We start from the raw sequence: 24,995 nt of genomic DNA, 5'->3' as shown, positions 1-24,995 counted from the left end.
CAAAATGGTGTAGAGCAAAAGCAACATAATGTTGCTCGAACGTTAATGTCACAACACACAAAATAAACATAGCGCTCACCTTCTGAAGTTATTCTTCATTCGTAAATCCTTCGAATTCTTCGTCTTCGGTGTCCGAATTGAAAAGTTGCGCAAGCGTGGGATCCAAAAATGGCCGGCTCCGTCTCGTCGAAGTCATCGGATTCAGTGTCGCTGTTGTTGTGCAGCAGTTCTGTGAATCCTGCCTTCCGGAAAGCTCGGACCACAGTTGTGACCGAAATATCTGCCCAGGCATTTACGATCCACTGGCAAATGTTGGCGTATGTCGTCCGGCGCTGTCTGCCCGTCTTAGTGAAGGTGTGTTCGCCTTCGGAGCTGTGTGAAAAAAGCCACCCGGCCTCTTCGCGTAAACTTCCCTTAACCACTCGCTCATCTTTTCTTCATCCATCCATCCCTTCGAGTTAGCTTTTATGATGACGCCGGCTGGAAAGGTCTCTTTTGGCAAGGTCTTCCTTTTGAATATCACCATGGGTGGAAGTTAGCATGGCAAGCTAGAACCACAGTGAAGGATGACTTCTCATTCCCTGTGGTGCGAATATTCACCGTACGTGCTCCCGTTCCACAGTGCGGTTCACAGGAATATCAGTTGCTGTGAAATACGGTAGTAATCCGTGTGCGGATGGAGAGATTGCGTCTTTTTATGAACCGGATCCTTGTCGCTTTGTAGGAGCCATTTTGTGGTCTTTACAGATGTAAACAGGAAATGAAACGTACGGTGATATCCGCGCGTTTTTTCTTCTTCTTCCGGGGGCGGGTAGAAGAAGAAGCGCTTCCTGTTCTATGGGGGCGGGTGCTTTCCTTGGCGGTTGCTTGCGTAGAAGAAGAAGCGCTTCCTGTTCTACCGGGAAAAAAGATGGCGGCTGTTTACCGAAGTTGCGAGATCGAAACTTTATGAAAATGAATCGTAATAAAGCGCACCGGGTTATAAGGCGCACTGTCAGCTTTTGAGAAAAATTGTGGTTTTTAGGTGCGCCTTATAGTGCGGAAAATACGGTGTATATATATATATATATATATATATATATATATATATATATATATATGTATATATATATATGTATATATATATATATATATATGTATATATATATATATATTATATGTATGTATGTATATATGTATATATGTATATAATATGTATGTGTATATATATATGTATATTTGTATATGTATGTATATATATATATATATATATATGTATGTATATATATATATATATATATATATATATATATATATATATATGTATGTATGTATATATATATATATATATATATATATATATATATGTATGTATATATATATATATATATATATATATATATATATATATATATATATATATATATATATATATATATGTATGTATGTATGTATATACAATGAACAAGACACTAATCCAGTTTGAGCTGAGAAAATTACTTAACTGTTTATGATTTACTACTAAATTCTAATTAGAACATGTTGAAGCTACCATAACTGAAAAGCAATGTTTATATTATGTTCTGTAATTTGATGCATACTTGTTCATCTATTAAAGTAATAGAGTGGAAATGAAATTACATTATTTCACCCAAAATGGCCCATGTGCTTGTGCAGCAACCGAAATGTGGTTTGTGCTGTATCTTTCGACATTATTGTGATATCACTGGTGTGTGTGTCTGGGTCAGAGTGGTTTCTTGGATGAAACACTGGCATGTGTCGAGCAGCAAGCGGATAGAGCCAAAAGTAAAAAAAAAAAATGGCTGAACTAAAACAAACGTTTTCAAAATAAATGGCTTCATTGGTATGTGAATTGAAAACTTCTGTTAAACAACTTGTTCTTGTTCTGCAGGTCCTGTTATTATTGTTGCTTGTGTTGCAGCCTCTTGTCTTTTTGACCTCCTCTCTTGTCCTCTTCTCTGTTTTAGGCTTTCATCGCAATGAAGACATAAAGGCTATTGATGTGCTTCCCATCCTCAAGGAGAAGGTTGCCTTTCTCTCAGGTCAGACATTCATATCAGAATGTTTTTTAACATTCCATCACAAAACAGTCATACTTTTGTTTATTTGCAGGTTTGCCTAGTGCAAGTAATGCATGGAATGTTGTGTATATTTGTGGTTATTTATTATAGAAGAGATAATGAAAAATGAGGTCTGTCAAAGTTAACAAAAGTTTCCTTGACATCACAATGTTTATTATCGCGCAATTAAAGTGTGTCCATTGTGACCCTAAGTCTATACCATATTTGTGGAAAAGCAGCAGTATTCCAGCCTATGTTTAGTCACAGGAACAAATAGAGAGCATACATGGACAAAATAAGATATATCAAATGGCACGTTTTGCTTTAAAGCCCTGACAAGTTGCTTTCGCCACAAGACCAAAGTTATTTCCATCTGCTCTCGCTGTGAGTGAGTTGCTTTTTTCATTTGGGCTTTTTTTGAACATGTGGTTGCTTATTTGGGTTTGCTTTTCTGTCCCCACAATAAAGCAAAACACAACTGCGCCAGTAGGTAGTTTTTCCTTTTCTACATGACGTTTCCTGGTTATTGCGCCCCGAGTAGACTTTACACGCCTTCAGACATTTACACAAATGGCAGACACAGGTGACGAGACAGAGTGAAAATTAGTGGCATGATGACAATTAGTGGCACAATTAGTGGAGAAAACTTTAACTGATTGTACTGAATTCATGCAGAAGGCGTTGCAGTATAGAGCAATGGTGGCTTGGAATTCACTGCCTCCATTTTTTGGTCATTGGAATAAATGCAACCACTTTTTGTAAAAGATTAAGACTTTATACATTTACTCAATTTTCTTTTTGTTCTAATTTTGGTTTCTAATTGGATTGTGTGCAAATAATTTGTACCTTTTTGTTTTGACAAAAATATTGTATTTTAATTGCTATTCCTTATTTGTTATGTACTGTATAAATGTGTGTATTCCCTTTTAGACCCTCGAGCTATTGCAGCAGCTAATGGGGATCTTTATAAACAAATAGGAATGTAACGGAAATTTAATATAACGGTTATAAATTTTATTATGGTATTGTTGATTGTGTACTTATACACACAGTGAAATCTTTTGACCAATTATTTTTTTTAAATAACTAAAATAAATAGACACACTGTTGAAAACCTACTATAGTATTTTGCATGTTTTGTGTTTTTGATGCTTCACTGATAGTGTTTTAGTCCCAGAATTGTATCTCATTTGAAGGCTAAGCTTTTATTGTTTTAAATGTTGTTTTCTTCTTTAGCACTTTAAGATGTATTTAAATGTAAAGTGTGTGACACACCAAATCTATTATTATTATTTATTTATTTCTGGCAGGCTGTCAGCGGTTGTTCAGCGGTCCTTGAACGCACCTTGAAAACACCTCTGTCTTGTACAGAGTACAGAACGATCACTGTTCTAAGAGAGCACAGCTTGTAGGTTCAATGTGCACAATTTAATAGCATAGTTGCTCATACAGCAATGTGTTTATACAAGTTTAGATTGGAGAATGTTGTTTTTTATTGGGGAAAGACGGTGTTGTCTCTTGTTTTCATGTTATCATTTAAGCTAGCAAGTTGGTGCCAGTCAGTCCTAGAGTTAATCAAAGTGCAGTTATCAATCACAGTTTTTCGATAATTTGAATTTAAAACGATAACCGTTTTATGTTTTTACGCTGTTATCATTCATACTGTTTAGCGTTACATTCCAATAAACAAAAAAACAAACGTATTAACAATTTACAACTTCTATTTGCCATCAGTCGCAATTACTTATGAGTTAACGTTGGACAAAAATATATTTTGCTCGTTTGACAGCCCTATTAAGAATATAATATTATTAGCTTTTTTAATTAAAAAAAAAATGTATATAGATGACAAAAAAGCTAAGTGGCCTGGCTTCTTGTTGAAGAGTGGTCAGAAAATACACTAAAACATTAATATTGACAAAATTCCCAATATGATCAATCCACAGAATGCATAGTACTGAAGGACCCACTGTAGTGTGGAGTGTTGCTCATTTTAAATCACTAAAATAATTGCTACTGCTTGCCTGGCGCTTCGTCCTCTGAGAATACCCTAAGGGTGTTCTGAGACCAAGAAGTGTGTCTTATAATAATGGCGGAGGCATTAAAAAGAAGGGAAGGGATATTGATAATGCTGGTTTTGAATGTTGTTGAGGAGCTTCTGAATGAGTTTCTAGTCTTTGTCATTGATCACAAAGATGCTCTTCAGCAAGTAGAGAATTCATTTTAAGTATGGGACTATAGTGTACTGTGCAGAAGTTGTGTTAGTCTTAGTTCTGTCATGTTTGCATATTTCCCACTGCTGGATTACTTGCAGGTGGCAGAGACAGACGAGGAGGTCCAGTTCTCACCTTCCCAGCACGGAGCAACCATGATAGAATACGAGCAGAAGACCTGCGCAGGCTCATAGCCTACCTGGCTACTATCCCCAGGCAAGACATACACAAAACATATGTGCACACACAGACGCACAATGGTTAACCCTCTTGGCGCTCCTGGGCTAATATGAAGCAGACGGGCCTCAACTTTCACAATGTAGAATAGGGGACAACAACGTTGTCCGCAAAGGTTCCTCGTGAAGTTGAAAAAAGAATGTATTCTTCCATATCTGTATGTCAAAGTTCCTTTTATATAATTTTTCTCTTTTCCTATTTGCCTCATTGTCCTTGGGAGTGGGTTTTGATTTAAGTGTATTTTTTTCCCCTTCTCTCTCTCTCACTCGTCCTCACTCTATTTCTCTTTCTATCCCTCCCCTCTCTTTTTTTATCCAGCCATTTGGCTGCTATGGATCTGTTTTCATAGTGAGGTCAGAATGAGTTAGAGCAGGAGGCCCTGCATCTGCTTTGCTCTCCTATCTAGACAGATTCAGAGTTAAACCTTTTACCTTTTATGGACTAAAAGAGCAACATGACTCCTGGTAAGCAGCTGCAGAAATGTGTAATGCTTAAATGTTGTACTTTGAAGTTCATCATGGTATCTTTTTCAGTTTAGTTACATAAAATACTGCATGTTAAGTCAAAAATCCTGTTTTCTTGAAAATGTTAGTAATGTGTTGAAGTGTGATCACTACCGCAGTGAGGAGGTGGTCAGACATGGCTTCACGGTCATTGTGGACATGCGTGGCTCCAAGTGGGACAGCATCAAGCCTCTGCTAAAGATCCTTCAGGAGTCCTTTCCTTCTTGCATTCACGTCGCCCTTATCATCAAGCCAGATAACTTCTGGCAAAAGCAGAGGACCAACTTTGGCAGCTCCAAGTTTGAATTTGAGGTAGGGGTGAGCATGTTGTGATATGCTGTGAGAAAATAATATTTTTGGATTGATTACAGTTAGTTGACTGTAAGTATTTATGCATATTTGTCTGTGTTAGGAATGTGTCAATTTTCTTTTGGTTTGCTGTGGGTCCTAATTTATCAGTGCTAATTGCACTGCTGCTCAGTGACAGGGGCACTGTTCTGTCCCATGTGGTCATGTGGTGCTGGTATATTTAGTTCTGACCCAGTTACTATGGAAACTGGATATATAGGACACCATGATGCATTTCACCCCAGCGGTAAGTTGGACTTGGACAAGCTACTTGTTGTTTAAAACTCGCAACAAAGTTAGAAGTGGTATAGAACATCATGAAATGCTCCCTATAAACATCCCTAATCTGTTGCTATAGAGTTTAAATTTTAATTCACCATATTTGGTAATTAATTAATGCACACTTTTTTTCAAAAGCTAAATGTTTTGTCTTGTTCAAGCCTGAACAAAATACCAGTACATGTGAAGTTACAGTATATCCTTAGCGGCTCCTAATTACAAATTACAGTAATCCCTCGTTTTTCGCACTTGTTCCGGGACTGACTGTGGTAAATGAAATTTTGCGAAGTAGGATTTATTAATTGTTAAATATTTCTAGGTGCATTGAAAGAGATTACAGTAATAGGGTAACTTGGAGCATGATGGTTTGACATGATGGAAAAACTGAATCATTCAACTATGGAATATATAATACCAACAGAAATCAAATTCATCTTAGATATTAGGTTTAGTGTGGGCTAAAGAAAAAACAAAGCTGTCCACATTAACTTTGCCTTGGTTGTATTTTTTTAAGGTCTTACCTTGAATTTTTTATTTTATTTCATTGTGTAACATTTTAGTACATTAAGTATGTTATTTACTTGAATGACCAGCTCGGGACATGAGTTGGACATTAGCATTAGCATTAATTGTTTTGAAACCATATTGAATTGTATCATTCCTATTCAAATACAATATATTTTATATTATTCTTAATCAAATATTTTTATAGCCAGAACATTAAAAAACAGTTTACGTCCTTCTAAGTTAGTTTTTTCACATGGTCTTTCCACATAATTTGAGCCCTCTAGACATGAAACAACACCCATATATTCACCTTTACACTCTTTTAATTCAATATATTAATGCTGCCTGTGGCTTAGCCAATCAGTACTCACAATACTGAACAGTTGGTTTGGTCTCATCCAGTGGCCAATACTACTGTAGTATTGATATTTGCATGCTTAAAATGTTTAATTACTTAACATAATACATACAATATGCTTGAAAAGGGCGATGACAGTTGTTACATTAAATTGTTGTTTGTTATTCATTATTAAGGGTTTATACTAGGGCTGTCAAAATGTATGAGCTAACCCATGTAATTAATCGCAAAATATTATCGCATTATTAATGCATATATGCAGATTAATCACGCAATTTATTTTGACCGTTACATGCTCTTTTACCGTAGCCGCGGATGGTTACCTGAAAGGTGGCGCGGGTTGCTATGTGGTCAGTGATCAGGTCAGTGCAAAGATTGGTGGGCCGACTGTTGTGCTCCCTGGCAAGTTTTCACTCCGAAATACACTGTGTTACCAAGTTTTGAGCAAATAAATAACGTGCATTAAAGTTTGAAAAAAATATGTCCCGCATAACATTCTGACAATAACATTGTATTTGTCTCAAAATATTTGGCTCTTTTTTAAGTTAATTTAATTTATGCAAGCGAGAAATACCTGTGATTAATCATGATTAATCTAAATTCAAAAGTGTGATATATCTGATTTATAAAGTATAGCATTTGCCAGTACTAGTTAATAACACTTTATCTATTAGTCTGATTTACAAAAACATGATTGTTACATAAAGTGAGTGGAATGTTTTCACACCTGCACAAACATTAGATGTGAAAATCCAAACAAAGCTCCACATTCTTTGCCGTAGTTTGACTGTGGGAAATATTTTGACAAGTCTAGCGGTTTAGTCTTTTGGAATATGACGAGGATGATGATCATTGCGCCTCTCCTCTCTTTCTACCTTGTCTGTGACACCAACATAAGACGGTGATGGTCTCCTTGGAGGGTTTATCCAAAATTGTGGACCAGTCCCAACTGACAGCTGACTTCGACGGCAGCTTAGAGTACAACCATGATGATTGGATTGAGGTTTGGCGCCTGAAAACCAGCATTTTGCTCACCCAGACAGTCCCAAGTTTTTATTTAGACTCAACTTATCTTACCAGTTTGTAAAACCTATGTTTTTTTTCGTAGGTGCGGCTCTCATTCGAGACATTTGCCAGCGATGCTGCACGAGCTTTGGCACGTCTGGAAGAGCTACAGGAAACTTTGTCCCAGCGAGATCTCCCACGGGACCTGGAAGGGGCTCGGCGGCTCATGGAGGAACATGCCGGGTTGAAAAAGCGAGCAACTAAAGCCTCAGTGGAGGAGCTTGACACGCAGGGACGAAGATTGTTGCAAAGACTACAATCCCAGACTGTGGGAAGTGGGAGTGGTAGTGAAAGCGGGTACGGGAACCGAATCGGCGCTGCCAGTGGAGAATCCAATGATCACCATCACGGCTTCCACACGCATGCAGATGCTCACAATCTGGGAGCCAAAGTGACTAGTTTACTGGATAAGCTTCACGGGACACGACAGAACCTGCAGCAGTTGTGGCACATGAGAAAGCTGAAACTGGACCAGTGTTTCCAGCTGCGTCTTTTCGAACAGGATGCAGAAAAGGTCAGCATGCTCTTCTGTTATGTTCCACTCTATGTGAAAGATACTAAGGTCCTGATTTACTAAAGCTCTGCATGTACTAAACCACGTGCAAACCTGACAGTACGCGCATATTAAAAATGGGACAAATTACCTCCCTGCTTGGCACTCAGCATCAAGGTTTGGAATTGGGGGTTAAATCACCAAAAATTATTCCCGGGTGCGGCCACCGCTGCTGCTCACTGCTCCCCTCACCTCCCACGGGGTGAACAAGGGGATGGGTCAAATGCAGAGGTAATTAACTTAAAGCTGATCTACTAAATGTGTACAAAGTAGATTATGTCTGTTAAGTGAGCAGAATAAGGCTTGCAGTCCATTTTGTGTCTTTGTCTTCATTAATATGCAAAATATATGCTGATCATCAAAACGCCCACAGTACTGGGAGGAGAAGATGCAATTGTAATTATTTAGCACGCACAATGTGATTCATCAACACTCATCACCATTTTGCGAGCAATATTTTGTCAGAAGGACGTGCAAACTTGCAGTTTCACAGACACCTGCTCACGCTGCACAGACAGGCGCTGGACAGATGACAATTCTCTGTCCAATGTGTGTGTCAACATTTTTGATGGTCATTAATTAAAAATATTAAAATATATCGTCTATTCAGCAACATCGTTTTATAATTTTATATCTGCTCGAGGCATTAAGGGGCTGATTAAAACAGATTTAATTGATGCGTTTTGGTGTCCTTTAGTCATTTTGTATGACTTTTTTTTCACATAGAATATATATTATTAAAATATTTGTCATATGAAAAAAACTTCTATAAGTATGGCTTTTTTTGTGTTCTGAGCGGAGTAAGTGCAGCCTTTCTCCAATGAACGCATCTTTGGCGGTAACATTTTTTTTTAAAGTTGTTTCATTGTAGATGCACTGTGGACTGCTTCTAAAATGCCCATACCCAAGAGTGGTAGATATCTTCTGCTTGTTTGAACACATAGCAAAACACCACAGCTAGGAGCATGATAACATGATGTGTGGTAAATGAGAGTGTCTCTGTGGTGATGCCTCGTATGTGCACGCAAAATCCCCATTTCACAATCATTATGAAAGACATGACTACGAATGGATTAAAAAAAAAAAGCCTTCTAAACATTAAATACATGTAATCAAAAGCCCGCTTACAGTGGAACCTATGGGAGCCGATCAATTCTGCCTATACAGCCCCTAAAAAAAATCTAAACACTTCCATTAAGGTTTTATATACATGATGTAAGTATATGTGAAATGTAGTAACAGGCACATTTATAGTAACATTTAATATTAGTGTAATTTACAAAAATTAGGATGCCGACTGCTGGGATGTTCATATATTCCCATTTAGATGAAAAATTACTCATAATCCTCGCAAAGAAAAGGGGTGTGGGGCGGGGGCACCAAGTGTCCTTTCGTGTCGTCCTCGCCAATTCCAGGTCCTACATGGCTGTCAAAGTGTCCCAACTTGTCAGATTATAGCCTCGGCCATCTACTCTTCAGATGAGAGGCATGATTTATGATGGACAATAAATTTACAGCGAGCAAGGAAGCAGCTGATCAGTCGATGATACAAACATACAAACACGGAAATTATCACGTCGTCGATATACAGTGTAGCGATTATAATAACAATGTCTAATCCCCCTCTTGTCCCCACAATTACCCCCTCTGTCTTCTTTTTTCTCTCTTTCTATCCCCTCCTGCTCCGGCCCGGCTGCACCAAATGATAATATAAATACGTTTAATAAAGTCAAATACAAATAAGGCAACAAGAGAAGTATCCTACACTTCTCTTTTGTAAAGTAAATCTGAACAGCCGATATGGGCATCTACATCAACTATATGATTTGCCTGAGAAGCTGGACAGGACAAAAAAAAAAAAAAAATGTCACTAATACTTGGTTAATATTCAAATCACAAAATATAATTGGAGTATTGTTGCCGCTTTTTGAATGGCTATTTATCGGATTTTATGGGTGGAATAGTGGAGCTCCCATTGGCTTCGCTGTAAGTGCACTTACATTTACGTTTATTTAATATTTTATAAAGGAGGTGTGCACCACTATACAATTGCACAATCAGTGTTAGTAGATCACGCGCAACACGCCCACTAAAAGTACACGCTATTTTATAGATTGCACACGCTGTTTAGCACGTGGTGTTTGGATCTTAGTAAATCACACCCTATGTGTATCAGAACAGTTAAGTTAACTTTGACCTGCCGAATGCATTAAAGTAATGTAATGTTACTGCAGGGGTTTTGCAAACATGCTGGCTATATTTCAAAGCAGCAATTGTATAAAGTAGAAAAAACATAACAGATAATATGCATTGACAGTGCAGACATAAGCTGAAATGCAATACTGTTTTTATTTAACTTTCTTTGATCAGATACTACCACGAGTGTGCATTGAGAATGGAAAATGTGCATATGAGTGAATGCATGTTTGTCATCAGTGTTGCACTAGAGTGTGAGTGGCATGTGCGCAGCTAATGAATGTAGCTATAAAAGCTGTGCAGAGCTGGAGGTGATTTGCAGAGGCCTGCTGTGGAAAGGCTCAGGGCTGTAATTAAACACACCTTACTATACTCCAAGCATGTCAACATGGAGGAGGCACTGATACTGCTCCAAAGATGAAAGCTTAATTTGTATACATACTGTATACACTCAAATGCCACAACAATAGGGACACCTGCAATTGTGGAAAACGGATCTTGGTGGACGCAATAAAAAAGATGCTTATTTGGAATAAGGTTACCAATATAGGTAAGGGCAAGTTTATTTATGGAGCACAATTTGTATGAAAGATGATTTAATGTACTTTACAGATGCAAACAATTACAACAACAACAAAAAATCACAAGAAGGCGAAAAAAATCATGAATAAAAATAAAATCATAAAAATAATCATGGATTGATTACATTAAAATCAAAGTGTGTACTGTAGATAAGATACTTTCAACTGTCATATGCACAGTTAAATAAAAGTCTCAGGGCGTTCAATCGTTCGCAACTGGACTGCTTGGTTTGTCTTGGAAGACGTTTCGCCGCTCATCCAAGTAGGCTTCATCAGTTCATGCTCATAGACATAGATTGGTCAGATCTAGTTCAAATGGTTGGTGCCAAAACCCCAAATATTTATACTCCAAAAACCTGGAGGGTGTGCCTGGTAAGGAGGGTTTCGCCCTATCGTAGTGAGAAAAGCAAGTGTTTTAATGCAAACAAGCAATCCTCACTGTCAAAGTCGTTGAAGTGTAAATTCCCCTTGTTAGCATTGAAGTATCGTGTGGCAGAACGATCGCTGTGGATCGATTAGTACCTGTCCAAAATAGTCGGAATCCCCCACGTAAGAATTCCATTCAGTTGTAAACAAATGACACAAATGACATTCTGTTCACCTTTTGGTCACCTTCTGTGACCAGAATGTTTCTAACTCCTATTATTTGTTGGAGGCTGAATTGCAGGTTATTTTAGGAATGGTTGAAAGTAGAGATGTCCGATAATATCAGCCTGCCAATATTATCGGCCGATAAATGCGTTAAAATGTAATATCGGAAATTATCGGTATCGGTTTTTTTTATTATGTTTTTTTTTTTTTTTTTTTTTTTTAAATTAAATCAACATAAAAAACACAATATACACTTACAATTAGTGCACCAACCCAAAAAACCTCCCTCCCCCATTTACACTCATTCACACAAAAGGGTTGTTTCTTTCTGTTATTAATATTCTGGTTCCTACATTATATGTCAATATGTATCAATACAGTCTGCAAGGGATACAGTCCGTAAGCACACATGATTGTGCGTGCTGCTGGTCCACTAATAGTACTAACCTTTAACAGTTAATTTTACTCATTTTCATTAATTACTAGTTTCTATGTAACTGTTTTTATATTGTTTTACTTTCTTTTTTATTCAAGAAAATGTTTTTAATTTATTTGTTTTATTTTATTTTATTAATTTGTTTTAAAAGTACCTTATCTTCACCATACCTGGTTGTCCAAATTAGGCATAATAATGTGTTAATTCCACGACCGTATATATCGGTTGATATCGGTATTGGTTGATATCGGTATCGGTAATTAAAGAGTTGGACAATATCGGGATATCGGCAAAAAGACATTATCGGACATCCCTAGTTGAAAGGACGGTGTTGTATGTGGGAGACAGGTGGTGTCGCAGACCACCTCAGGGATGGTTTTTCAACCTTGACATGGATGGCTTCCCTCACTCCTCTTTCGTACCATCCGTCCTCCCTGTCCAGAATCTGTACATTTTTGTTCTCAAAGGAGTGCTGTTTCTTCCTGAGGTGCAGGTAGACAGCTGAGTCTTAGCCTGAAGAGTTTGGCCGTCTATGCTGTGCCATGTGTCGGCTTAGTGGTTGTTTTGTTTCCCCAATATATGAATTATTGCATTCATCATTACACTGGATAGCATACACCAGATTGTTTTTGTGGGTGTGGGGTGTCCGGTCTTTAGGATGCACCAGTCTTTGTCTCAGGGTGTACTAGGATGTTGTGTTGGTTTAAATTATTGTATGGACTGGACTAGATCTGACCAATCTAAGTCAATGAGCACGAACTGTTGAAGCCTGCTGAGATGACAACGACCTGGCTGAGGCCTGTCTTACATAGACCAAAGATAATAGGTCTGATCTTCTAAGGCCTTGTTCACACTGCAGGTCAATTCCAATTTGTTTGCCCATGTGCAACCTGTATCGAATGTTTTCATGTCAGTGTGAACAGTGCAATTCCGAATTTTGTATGTGGATATAAATCTGTTTTCCAGTATATGCGATGCGTCCTCAATGTGAACGCTCCCGCACTCAGGTCGCATTCATCCGACCAGAACATCATCAACAAGCGATAAGTGTCATAATTACTCACCAAAATAGAAGGTTACAAAATAAATACTTGACATGTGAAAATAATATGTTTTCGCAACTCACGTGAAAGTTCCACCACTCATGTCGTTGACTGCTCGCCCATAGACATCGAAGCAAAATATCCCACAAAACTGCCAAAGCCAAAATACTTGTTCTCTTCTTTCTTAATTTTCTACGTACAGTAATTCGGTTCAGAAAATGTTGACCTTGATTGCACAAAATCCTTGAAATTGCCACAAATGCACCAGTACTGAGACCAACTACAGTTGAAGCCATGTTAACATCCGTGAACACTGCAGTGCGTGCAACGTCATGACGTCAATTTTTTTGTAATGTGTACGGCCACTAAAAAGATCGGATTTGACAAAAAAATATGAATTGGACATTCTACCCTGCAGTGTGAACGTAGCCTACTGTATGATGCAAATACCAAGCGTTAAAAAGCGTGTGCAAACTACAGTATATATTCGTGGGCATCTTGCGCGTGATCTACTAAGGCAGTGTGTACAATTTTTAACTGGTGTACACGGCAGTATTTAAATTATGTTGTTGCGTGTACTACGCGGCTTTCACCATGGAGACACTCATTTATATGTTATCATGTTTTTTTTTTTATCCAGGCATTTTAACAGCAGCCCTGCAGTGCAATCTACAATCAAACCCACTTTTTTTGTGTATGCGCTTATGGAAGAAGCTCGTAATAACTGCAAGTATGCTGCTGAAATGTTCCATAAGCAAGAAAATGCATATTGCAGGATGGTTTTTTTCATACAGCAGATTTTTAGTCATCCATCAGCTAAAAAAAATCTAAAATTATATTGCTGAATAGACGATACGTCTAACAATTTTATTTTTGACAGTCCGTATATGATGACAACTTGACAAGCATATGTAGGACGGAGCTGCAGCGTGACCACCTCCTTTCTTACAGCCCTTTCTGCTTCACTGCCAGTTACCACATCCGTTCTTGACGTACGAAATACATAGACACAAAACATCGACCGCCGAAGAGTTTCAGCCTTGATAGACCTTCTCGTATTCAAAACTTCTCTCAGTATAATCCAATGTTGTTACACATAGTTTCGAACTAATAATAATAAACAATAATAAACTTATTTTTTAATTAATACCTTCACTACAGTTATTTTTGGATATACATTATTTACATTCAGTTCTTCATTGTTTGAATGGATACTTTCATTTAAGTGTACATACTGATTTGTACTGTACAGTTGTCCCTTGCTACATTGTCCTTCAACGTTTGCGGCTTCCTTCTATTTCAAGTCTACTGTTTGTGCAAGTACGAAAACATTCTAGTCATTTGGTGTATCAATCATATTTTTGTAATTTAGGCCAATAGATGCATTTCAAACCTTTAAGAATGAGTAACAAACTGAAATGCACAACTAATGTCTTCTAAGTTTCGTAACAACTACAGTTGCCACATTACGCTTCAAAGTTAGCAACTGTTTTTTTTTAAGCATAATCTTAGTACTTTTGGCATAAATTAAGTATTGTCAAGCATAAAAACGTAAATACTACAGTAATTGGCCTCTTGAATTGAACAAATTAGAACGTGCGGTTTAGTAATGTGGCCACTGATTGGCCCAGCCTCAGACAGCATTAATATATTGAATTAAAGTAGTGTACAGGTGATTAATTAGTGTTCATGTCTAGAGGGCTTTAATAAGGATAAACAAATATATATTTAAAAGTGTTTTTTTGTGCTGTAGCTATAACCTTTGATTTTTGATGAATAATTCTTATTTCACGAAAACATGTTTTACTACACTCCAGCCTGGAACCAATTAACAGTGATATACGAGGGCTTACTGTCATTAGATTTTAGTTGTGTGCTTTTTACAGAGCTTGAAATCTTAGAACTAGTTAACTTATACCCATGTGAAAAAATAGTTTGCTTGCTAAAGAGAATGTATAAAAAATAAAATGTTTGGGCACATTAATTTTAGTTTCCCTTCAACATATGTTGTCTGCTACCACAACACAAATGGTAGTTTATCATAATGTCATACTTTTGAAGTGTATGTTTTTTGTTTTTTTTACTATGTCATTTAGTTGAGCTTTATCTAAAACAGTACTTACTGTAAAACAAAATGCTATGAATATAACTTGGGTTCCCTGGAGGAGAGGAACAAGGTACAACACCTGGTATGAAAATGTATCTTCCCTGGCCTTTGTTTTAATTGTATTGTGCAGGTGTAGGCAGCACGGTGGGAGAGGGGTTAGTGCGTCTGCCTCACAATACGAAGGTCCTGAGTAGTCCTGGGTTCAATCCCGGGCTCGGGATCTTTCTGTGTGGAGTTCGCATGTCCTCCCCGTGACTGCGTGGGTTCCCTCCGGGTACTCCGTCTTCCTCCCACCTCCAAAGACATGCACCTGGGGATAGGTTGATTGGCAACACTAAATTGGCCCTAGTGTGTGAATGTGAGTGGGAATGTTGTCTGTCTATATGTGTTGGCCCTGCGATGAGGTGGCGACTTGTCCAGGGTGTACCCCGCCTTCCGCCCGATTGTAGCTGAGATAGGCTCCAGCGCCCCCCGCGACCCCGAAGGGAATAAGCGGTAGAAAATGAATGGATGGATGGATGGAAGGATGTAGCAGGTGTACCTGCTCGTGTAGTTTGTTTTCTTGATGTCATTGTTTACACTGAACTAAACTCTTCCATTAAACATAAAACATTAAACGTTTGTCACCACTTAGCACCGGATAGAAGATATATTTATTTTGGTGCGTTGTGTTTAACAATTCTCTTTTCTTTGTGTAGATGTTCGACTGGATCATGCACAACAAGGGGCTTTTCCTTACCAGTTACACAGAGATCGGAGGGAACCACCAGCATACTGTGGAGCTGCAGACCCAGCACAACCACTTTGCAATGAACTGCATGGTAAGATGCTGCCTCTGTTGTGAGAAATGTACATGCGCACACACACACACACGCACCCACACACACACACACACACACGCACACACACATTCACGCAGGAGATGCAATCGCATGCTATCATCATTACTGTCATTCACAGTGACCAGTAACACTTCTCTTCTCACACACACCTTCCTTTTCCCAGTCTTTCTCCTAAACATTCCCCTCTCTTACGATGTGACTTTCCACCGTGGCTGTCCTATTATTCAGCTGTTTGCCACTCCACCTCGCTCTGTCATGTCTTATTACAGCACCATCCCCATAATTGACCCATATTGCCTGCCTGCCCCTCCCGAGCTGTGTGTTGCCCTCTGCTGCCCTCCTTTCTGTAGCCGCCAAAGCTCCTCTCCCAACTAATAAGTGTAGTTGAGGACATTATACTCTATTGACCCTGAGGTCTAACAGCGTTTTGCTCTACTTGCTCACATCTAAAATTTTAGAGCATAATACAATCCCTCATAGCAAACACAGTTTGTAAAATCAATGATAAATTCATAACAAAAAGTAGGTCTGCGCTCAATTAATAAATCAATAAGTCAATCATTTCAAACTAAGCTTAGTGTTATATAATTTTATCATTTTGTAAATAAAAACTCTCATATATTTTTTCAGACGTTAAATACAAATACTAATACAGTCGTCCATCGTTTATTGTGGTTAATTGGTACTGGACATAAACAAAACTCTGGGAAGTAGGATTATTATTAATACAGCAAATAGTTTTGTAGAGCATAAAAAACATGACACACAACCTTCTAAATAGTTTATTAAAGCCCTGTAAAAACATCCATATGTCACCGTTACACTCGTTTCACCCAATACAATAGCCTTGAGTTTGTTCTACCGTCGATTACAGCAGTTTTTTAACAATAGGGCCGACAAAAAAACATCTGTTTCTCAGATGTGGTCCGCATAGGCCGCAGCGGTACTTAGTTGTAATACACTTTTCCACCACTTTTGGCAGTAATAACCACCTTAAACAAACAGAAGAAGTCTAGAGCTAAAGTCATAGAGAAGTTTCTTCAGTGCAAAAGTTATGTCTAAAGTGGTAATGTTTTATTTTCATTTGCACATACATGTTATTCACAGGTTATTTAAGAAACATATATCTTATTATTATTTATCTGTAATTTAGTCAGAATGTATTTTTTTTAGCACTGCATGATTGTATGTACATTTATTTTTAATTAGTTTTTTATGAATCACTTCTTTTGCAGTATATTTGATATTTATTACATGTAATATTTATTTTTCTGATCAGCTTTAAAATAATCTTTGTGATTAACACAATGCTTCGGCGTGGCGCGGTTGGGAGAGTGAAGGTTCCTGGTTTGACCAACCTCGTCACGTCCGTTGTGTCCTTGAGCAAGACACTTCAACCTTGCTCCTGATGGGTCATGGTTAGGGCCTTGCATTGCAGTTCCCGCCATCAGTGTGTGAATGTGTGTGTGAATGGGTGAATGTGGAAATAGTGTCAAAGCGCTTTGAGTACCTCGAAGGTAGAAAAGCGCTATACAAGTATAACCCATTTACCATATGACAAGGTTTATCCTGTTAAATTATAAGTGGGTTAGATATAATTATTGAATACGATTAAAATGAAGAGTAAGATTCATTGTTAATATCTGAGTGGGTCCCTGGCCCCTCTGTAGTGGAAAAGTTAGGCTGCAAGGTCAAAAAGGTTAACAACCCGTGGATCACAGTACTCACCAGTAGCCCGACAGATCCTCCAAGCGTCATTGCGATGGCCGTCACCCGGCCACTACAACACGGCAGTGTTCCAATCTCCCCTTTTAAAGGGTGAAATCCTCTTAGGTTGTTTTACTCTAATTAATTTTCTGAATAAGGCAAGAAAACTACATTTGAAGATTACCAGTTTATTTTACAAATGGAGTAGGTACGAACAGTAGCAGTACCAGAGCTTGGGAGAAGTCCATGCCCTATATTCTCTCTCGATTGTTCCTTTTGCTCATGTGCTTTTGTCCTCCTTTGCATCCCGTCCATGGCTGAGTTGTTTGGGCGTTGGCGAATGAAACCAAAAGTTACCTAAGCGTATGTTTTGGACACACACACACATTTGTCTACTCTTGCTTTGTTTTGTTCCTCGCACCTCTTCTCACCATCGAAACCAAATAAGATTGCCTCATTTACTAAAGGTTTGTGTGTACTAAAACTGATCTACTAAACGTGTGCAAAGTGGATTTTGTCTGTTAGGTGAGCAGAATAAGACGTACAATCCATTTTTCTGATCATCAAAACGCCCACAGAAATGGGAGGAGAAGATGCAAATATAATTATTTAACACACACAATGTGGTTTATCAACACTAATCACCGTTCTTTATTTAGTACCTCTCAGAAGGACGTGCAAACTGTCAGTTCCACACACGGTTGCAGGATCAAAGCCCATGCTGCACAGACAGATGATGGACAGATGAGAATCCTCCGTCCTATATCTGTGTCAGCATATTTGGATGGTCAGAAATAAAAAAAATATTAGACATATCGTCTATATCATTTTATTATTTAATATCTGCTGGAAAACTTAAAGGACTGATTGAAACAAATTCAATTGTTGTATTTCGGTGTAATTTAGTATTTTTTTTTACTGAGGTTTGTTTTTTTAACATAGAATATTTATTATTAAAATATTTATTTTATATACAAACAATTATTTAATTATGCATTTTTTGCGAATTGAGCAGAGTAAGTGGAGCCTCTCTCCCATTCACCTTCGGTGGCAAAAAAAAAAAAAAAAAGTGGTGTCAATAAAGATGCACTGCACAATTGCTTCTAAAATTCCTATACGAGTGGTAAATGTCTGCTGCAAAACGGAAATGAAACTGAGCATGGTAAAATGAATGTGCAGTAAATGAGAGTCTCCGTGGTGATGCCCCGTACAGTACACGCAAAATCCACATTTAAATAAGGCGGTCTCCACCACTTTACAATTTCAAACACAGTGTTAGTAAATGACACACAACACGCACACTATTTTATAGATTGCGCACGCTGTTTACCGCGTGGTATTTGGATCTTGGTAAATCACGCCCTATGTGTGTGTATTTGCAAAGATAAAAACACAGGGTATACTCATTGTCTTTTGTCCATTTCACTTTGCTTTAAAGCGGGTCCTATTATGCTAAACCAACTTTTCTTACCTATTTGTACCTCCTGTTGTGTATTTGGGATCTGCATAAGTCCCGAAAATTAGAAATTAAACTGTGGAGACATTGCGGAGATATTTATAAAACAATCTTGCCTTTTTTCATACTTCATCGTTAAAGTTGTTAGTGAGGTTATCGATAGAGCCCACATAATTTGGGAATGGTGGCCATTACCAAAGGCAGTAGGCCAGCAAGAGTCGTAGTTGTGACAGCATTAATGTTATGGCTGCTAAAGCATTGGTTATTAGTAGCTTGTTGACAATGAGTCAAAACTTCAAATTTTGTAAGGTAATATTCAGACATTACTTTAGTGTACGGGAGTATCATAACATTGCAGGTGGTGACACCCCGGACAAGGACTAGGGCTATCGTATTACCGTTGCGATGCATGGGTTCATTTATTATTTGTGTGAGACCACAGCTATCAATTATAGTCTGGATCTAAGCACTGCTTTTGATATAGTAAACCATCACATTTTGTTAAAAAAACTTCAACACCTGGTAGGCCTCTCTGGTACTGTTTTTAACGATATCTGCTCAACTTTCCTCAAATCCTCAGTGCCATTCCATGTTTTGTTTTGCCTTTGTCAATAGTGATCTGTGTGCGTGCGTATGTGTGTGTGTGTGTATATATGTGTGTGTGTGTGTGTGTGAGTTTGTGCATTTGTGTTTTTTTTCTCTTATTTCTTTTTTTTATTTTTGTACAGCACTTTGCCACTTGCCTGTGTATGAAAAGTGCTATATAATTAAAGTTTGAATGGATTTGATTTGAAGTTAGCATTCTTTTTAGAATTGCGCACACTGCGTTGTCATTCCACATGGCTCATGCCAGAGCTGTTTTGTTGATGTCAAAAATGAAGTGCATCACAATAGTTAATCTCCATTTTAAACGGACAGCTGCTGATGGCTAGGGCTGCAAGAATTCATCAATTAAATTGATTAATTTGATTTAAAAAAAACGTTGGTTTGTATTTTGTAGCTTTGATGATTTGTTTTAGTGGATAGAGTGTCCGCCCTGAGATCGGTAGGTCGTGAGTTCAAACCCCGGCCGAGTCTTACCAAAAACTATTTAAAAAAATGGGACCCATTACCTCCCTGCTTGGCACTCAGCATCAACGGTTGGAATTGGGGGTTAAATCAACAAAAAATATTCCCGGGCGCAGCCACCGCTGCTGCTCATTGCTCCCCTCACCTCCCAGGGTATATTCCCACCACACCTAGTGTGTGAGTGACAATCATTGGTACTTTAACTTTTTAATATGTAAAATACACGGACATTGTATTGCTCCAGCTCACACGAGAGCCGTGTGCCTATTCGGGATCTAGTTTGTGCTGCCGGTGATGTGGCCTGTTTGTGTGGGAGGAGGGACAGGACTTGCGAAGTGCCGATAGAGATCCTCTCGCTAACTAAAGTACGAAACTCAGTAAGCAATGTCAGCCAGAGGGCCCCAAATTATGTCAACACTATGAGTCAAAGTGAACCATTGACTCCTACGGCAACAGTAGTTAAAAAGAAAGTGTGAGTCTCAGTATGAGCTTGCTCATACATGAACCAAACATACACAGGCTTGTACAAAATGAACACGACTACTCTCCACCCATTCTTTTACAGGAAGCCACGTTTCCCTTTCCTGTTGCCTACATGATTGAATGGAAACACTGGCTGAAAGAACAATGAGTGAGCAAGTGTGATTACGTTTGTTCATATTTAAACTTGGGCAAAACAACAACAACATGACTGGTTGTAATGGTTAGTATTTCTTTCAGTTTGGCGTACAACAATCATGATTAATTAATGCATCTGACTATGTTATAAAGAGCTCGATTTTGTTGAACCTGGCAAAGCACACATCTACAACGCTAAATATCTCCTGTGGTGTACCTCAGGGATCAATATTAGGACCTAAATTATTCAGTCTCTATATAAATGACATTTGTAAAGTTACAAAAGATTTAAAGTTAGTATTATTTGCGGATGATACAACAGTGTTTTGTTCAGGAGAGAACACACAGAAGATAATACAAATAATAACAGAAGAAATTAACAAATTAAAAAGATGGTTTGAAAAAAACAGACTATCGTTGAATCTCAGTAAAACTAAAATAATGCTATTTGGTAACAGTAGAAGAGAAAGTCAAACACAAATACAAATAGACGGAATAGAAATTGAAAGAGTAAATGAAACCAAATTTCTAGGTATAATGATTGATGATAAATTGAACTGGAAATCTCATGTAAAAAATATATACAACATAAAGTAGCAAGAAACACGTCAATAATGAATAAAACAAAACATGTTCTAGACCAAAAATCACTTCATATTTTCTACTGCTCGCCAGTGTTACCATATCAGAGTTACTGTGTAGAAATATGGGGAAATAATTACAAAAGTACACTTCATTCACTAACTGTGTTACAAAAAAGATCAGTTAGAATAATACATAATGTTGGATATAGAGAACATACAAATCCTTTATTTATTGAATCAAAGATACTGAAATTCCACAACATAGTGAATTTGCAAACAGCTAAAATTATACACAAAGCAATCTATAACCTGCTACCCAAGAATATACAAGAATTCTTCTCAAAAAAAGAGGAGGAATATAATCTTAGAGAAAAATTTTATTTAAAACATTTGTATGCACGTACAACACTTAAGACCTTTAGTATATCAATATGTGGAATTAAATTATGGAATGGATTAAGCAAAGCAATCAAACAATGTACTAATATGATCCACTTCAAGAAACTCTTCACACTTAGTGTTTACAAAGTACAAAGAAGAACCATGATAAACATTCTGAATTTATTTCATCCATCCATTCTTTCATTCTCAAAATAATCTTACTTTTCTCATCATATGAAATATGACTTACTTCACCAATTATTATTTATTTATTTATTTTTATTGTGATTACTTATGGAGTATATTGTGAATAAATTGAGAACAGTAAGTGAACAAAAGTTTTAGCAACTGTTATGTAAAAGAAAAAAAAAGGGTAGGATTAAATAAACTCTGCTTCTTCCTACTCCTTTTCGAACATGTTGAAAAAAGAAACTGGAAATTGTGATGTATCATGTTGTATGCTTGCATGTTCGAAATAAACTCAAACTCAAATTCAAACTCAAGCTTTTTAAAATATTTATGAGAGACATTCATTGGCTTACCTATTAAACAAAGCAATTTATCGGTAGACAAAAGATAATACCGTATTTTTCGCACCGGATTATACGGCACACTGCCGACGAGCGGGTCAATTCAGGTCTATATTAATATGAAAAGTGAACCGGATTATAAGGCGCAATAAAGGGGTCATAATATGATTTTTTTTTCTACATTTAAAACATGTCATTGTTGTCTACATAACATGTAATTGTGGTTCTTTGGTCAAAATGTTGTATAGATTATGTATTACAGACCATTTTCAAGTCACTTTCTTACCGTCTCTTCATGATGTGCATAGCGAGTCTACTGATAGATACAGTACGGTATGTTAGAGCTGTACGCTACTTTGTGTTAGAAACAGCTACAGCGAAGGATGAATTGCCCACAACAAAAAGATAGAGAAAAGGAAGAAGGTTATTGACTACGGCGCGGACTACAATGGCCGCTGCGCGCACATTTTCGGGAATTATGCAGATCCCAAATACACATCAGCATGTACCAGAAGGTGAGAAAAGTTATTTTGCATAATATTGCGAAACAAAACGGCAAATAATATGTCTCCTAATAGGTGCCATTTTGGGGTCTTTATACACACACCGTAATAATACCCGTTTGACTACGATAGCCGTAACAAAGTCGTACTAAAACATTTTGACAGATTTTTGAGCACTGTGTGTAATGTTCTATATTCTCAATGGAACATCAATATGTTGGTCTTGTTTACTCCTGTCATTTATTGAACAGGCGTCAATCTGCAGTCTCCACATATATCTTCAATCAATCAATCAATCAATGTTTATTTATATAGCCCTAAATCACAAGTGTCTCAAAGGGCTGCACAAGCCACAACGACATCCTCGGTACAGAGCCCACATAAGGGCAAGGAAAAACTCACCCCAGTGGGACGTCGATGTGAATGACTATGAGAAACCTTGGAGAGGACCGCATATGTGGGTAACCCCCCCCCCCCCCTCTTATGTGTGACTGCCATCTACTGGTCACACTAATCATTACACCATGTACCAAATAGAATTGCTTTGAGGTACCGTAGTCAAGCACAACCGGAAATAATACGTACCCTAGGCACACCGGATTATAAGGCGCACTGTCGATTTTTGAGAAAATGAAAGAATTGTAAGGGCGCTTTATAGTCCGAAAAATGTGGTACCTATAAAAAAGTTAACTTTCCTTAATGCAGTTGTTCCTCACAACATCATGCTTCAAATATTACGGCTCCACTACATCACAGATTTAAAGAGACAGTTATTTAAAAACATATTCTCCGTATTTTATCATGAATTAAGTGTATAAATTATGTTGTGGCGATGGCTAATTCACCAAGTGGGACTTCTGGTTCTGTATTAAGGCAAGGCTAACATGGCGGCTAAACATGGCACTACTGTATACTTACCGCGACAATCAAGATGACCATCGTTTGGTAGTCTGCCTCATCAACAACACATCTCTACATTAGTGAGACGTTGAAGTGAACGATTTCAAAAGACAAGACGCGAGGCATACCAGTGCCGGCACGCTAATTAGTCAATTAATTAATCAGTAGCTGTCCGGGTAAGTAGAGATAAACTGTGGCTCGGTTGGTGTAGTGGCCGTACCAGCAACTTGAGGGTTCCTGGTTCAATCCCCAGTTTCCACCATCCTAGTCACGTCCGTTGTGTCCTTGAGCAAGACACTTCACCCTTGCTCCTGATGGGTCGTGGTTAGGGCCTTGCATGGGAGCTCCCGCAATCAATGTGTGAATGGGTGAATGTGGAGATATTGTCAAAGCGCTTTGAGTACCTTCAAGGTAGAAAAGCACTATACACGTATAACCCATTTACCATTATTTATTATTAATAATCTTACTTTGCTGTAATTTGTTTACCACGGTCAGACCTGAAACCAATTAGCCGCAAAAAACAGGGACAACTGTATCTGCAATGCATACACTCCTATAATATGTCTATCTTCACTTTGTAAAGTACCTATGCTGGTTCTTTCTATTACGTATCTGTGTTTATGTCTTAAGGAATAAAAGATTAGAAAGAGTGCTCTGAGTCATTATCACCATATTCATAAGAAACATATTCTTGTTATCTCCCTGCAGCCAACAACTTTAGCCGTTTGCACATTTAATATATTCTTATAACAGAATCAAACATTTAGCTTCAGTTATATTTTACGACACCCCAGGAAGAATCAACTCCTTTATGTAGAAAGTGTTGATTCCTCCAAAATATGTACTGAATTATAAGTTTTATAGAGTGCTATGGTTGGTTAAATGCATTTTCTAAATCAACAAAGATTTTTGACTGATGGTGACAAACCAATGACCTGTGTAAGTACCATTTACACACAGAGTAAATATAAGAGATTACTTATTATTTATGATTCACTGGAAATGTTCCTGGACAATGGAAATATTGTGATTTTTGTAACACATTTCATGAGCGTAGTGAACATACTATGAGTACCATATGTAAGAAAATGTTCAATTTAAGTAAGAAGGTGATTTATATGGCCAAGTTTGTTATGGTTTATTCGACACATGAAACGGACGAATTGGGGGGGGACTCTCTGCTTTAGCTGCCAGATGGCAGTAGAGTGTTAAATATCTTAAAATGGGTTTTGTGGCAATTCCAACTTTTACTACAGTGCCAGATGCTACATAATTTAGAGTACCGCTTTCCATCCTTTTCAGCAGACTGCATCGCATAATGATTAA

General features: G+C 37.8%; 1 protein-coding gene across 2 annotated transcripts in view; it reads left to right on the top strand.

The window, feature by feature from the left end:
* The window catches only part of triob (trio Rho guanine nucleotide exchange factor b), a 237,165-nt gene that overhangs the window by 89,493 nt on the left and 122,677 nt on the right, over positions 1-24,995 (top strand). For both annotated transcript variants that reach the window (XM_061951061.1, XM_061951063.1), the window contains exons 3-8: positions 1,968-2,042; positions 4,375-4,489; positions 5,133-5,325; positions 7,404-7,508; positions 7,614-8,084; positions 15,776-15,898. In XM_061951061.1, the coding sequence (XP_061807045.1) occupies positions 1,968-2,042; positions 4,375-4,489; positions 5,133-5,325; positions 7,404-7,508; positions 7,614-8,084; positions 15,776-15,898 (1,082 nt within the window). The remainder of the gene's footprint in view (positions 1-1,967; positions 2,043-4,374; positions 4,490-5,132; positions 5,326-7,403; positions 7,509-7,613; positions 8,085-15,775; positions 15,899-24,995) is intronic.

This window comes from Nerophis lumbriciformis, linkage group LG04 (genome assembly GCF_033978685.3).
Source record: "Nerophis lumbriciformis linkage group LG04, RoL_Nlum_v2.1, whole genome shotgun sequence".
Lineage (NCBI taxonomy): Eukaryota > Metazoa > Chordata > Actinopteri > Syngnathiformes > Syngnathidae > Nerophis > Nerophis lumbriciformis.
This window is presented reverse-complemented; position numbering and strand designations above follow the sequence as displayed.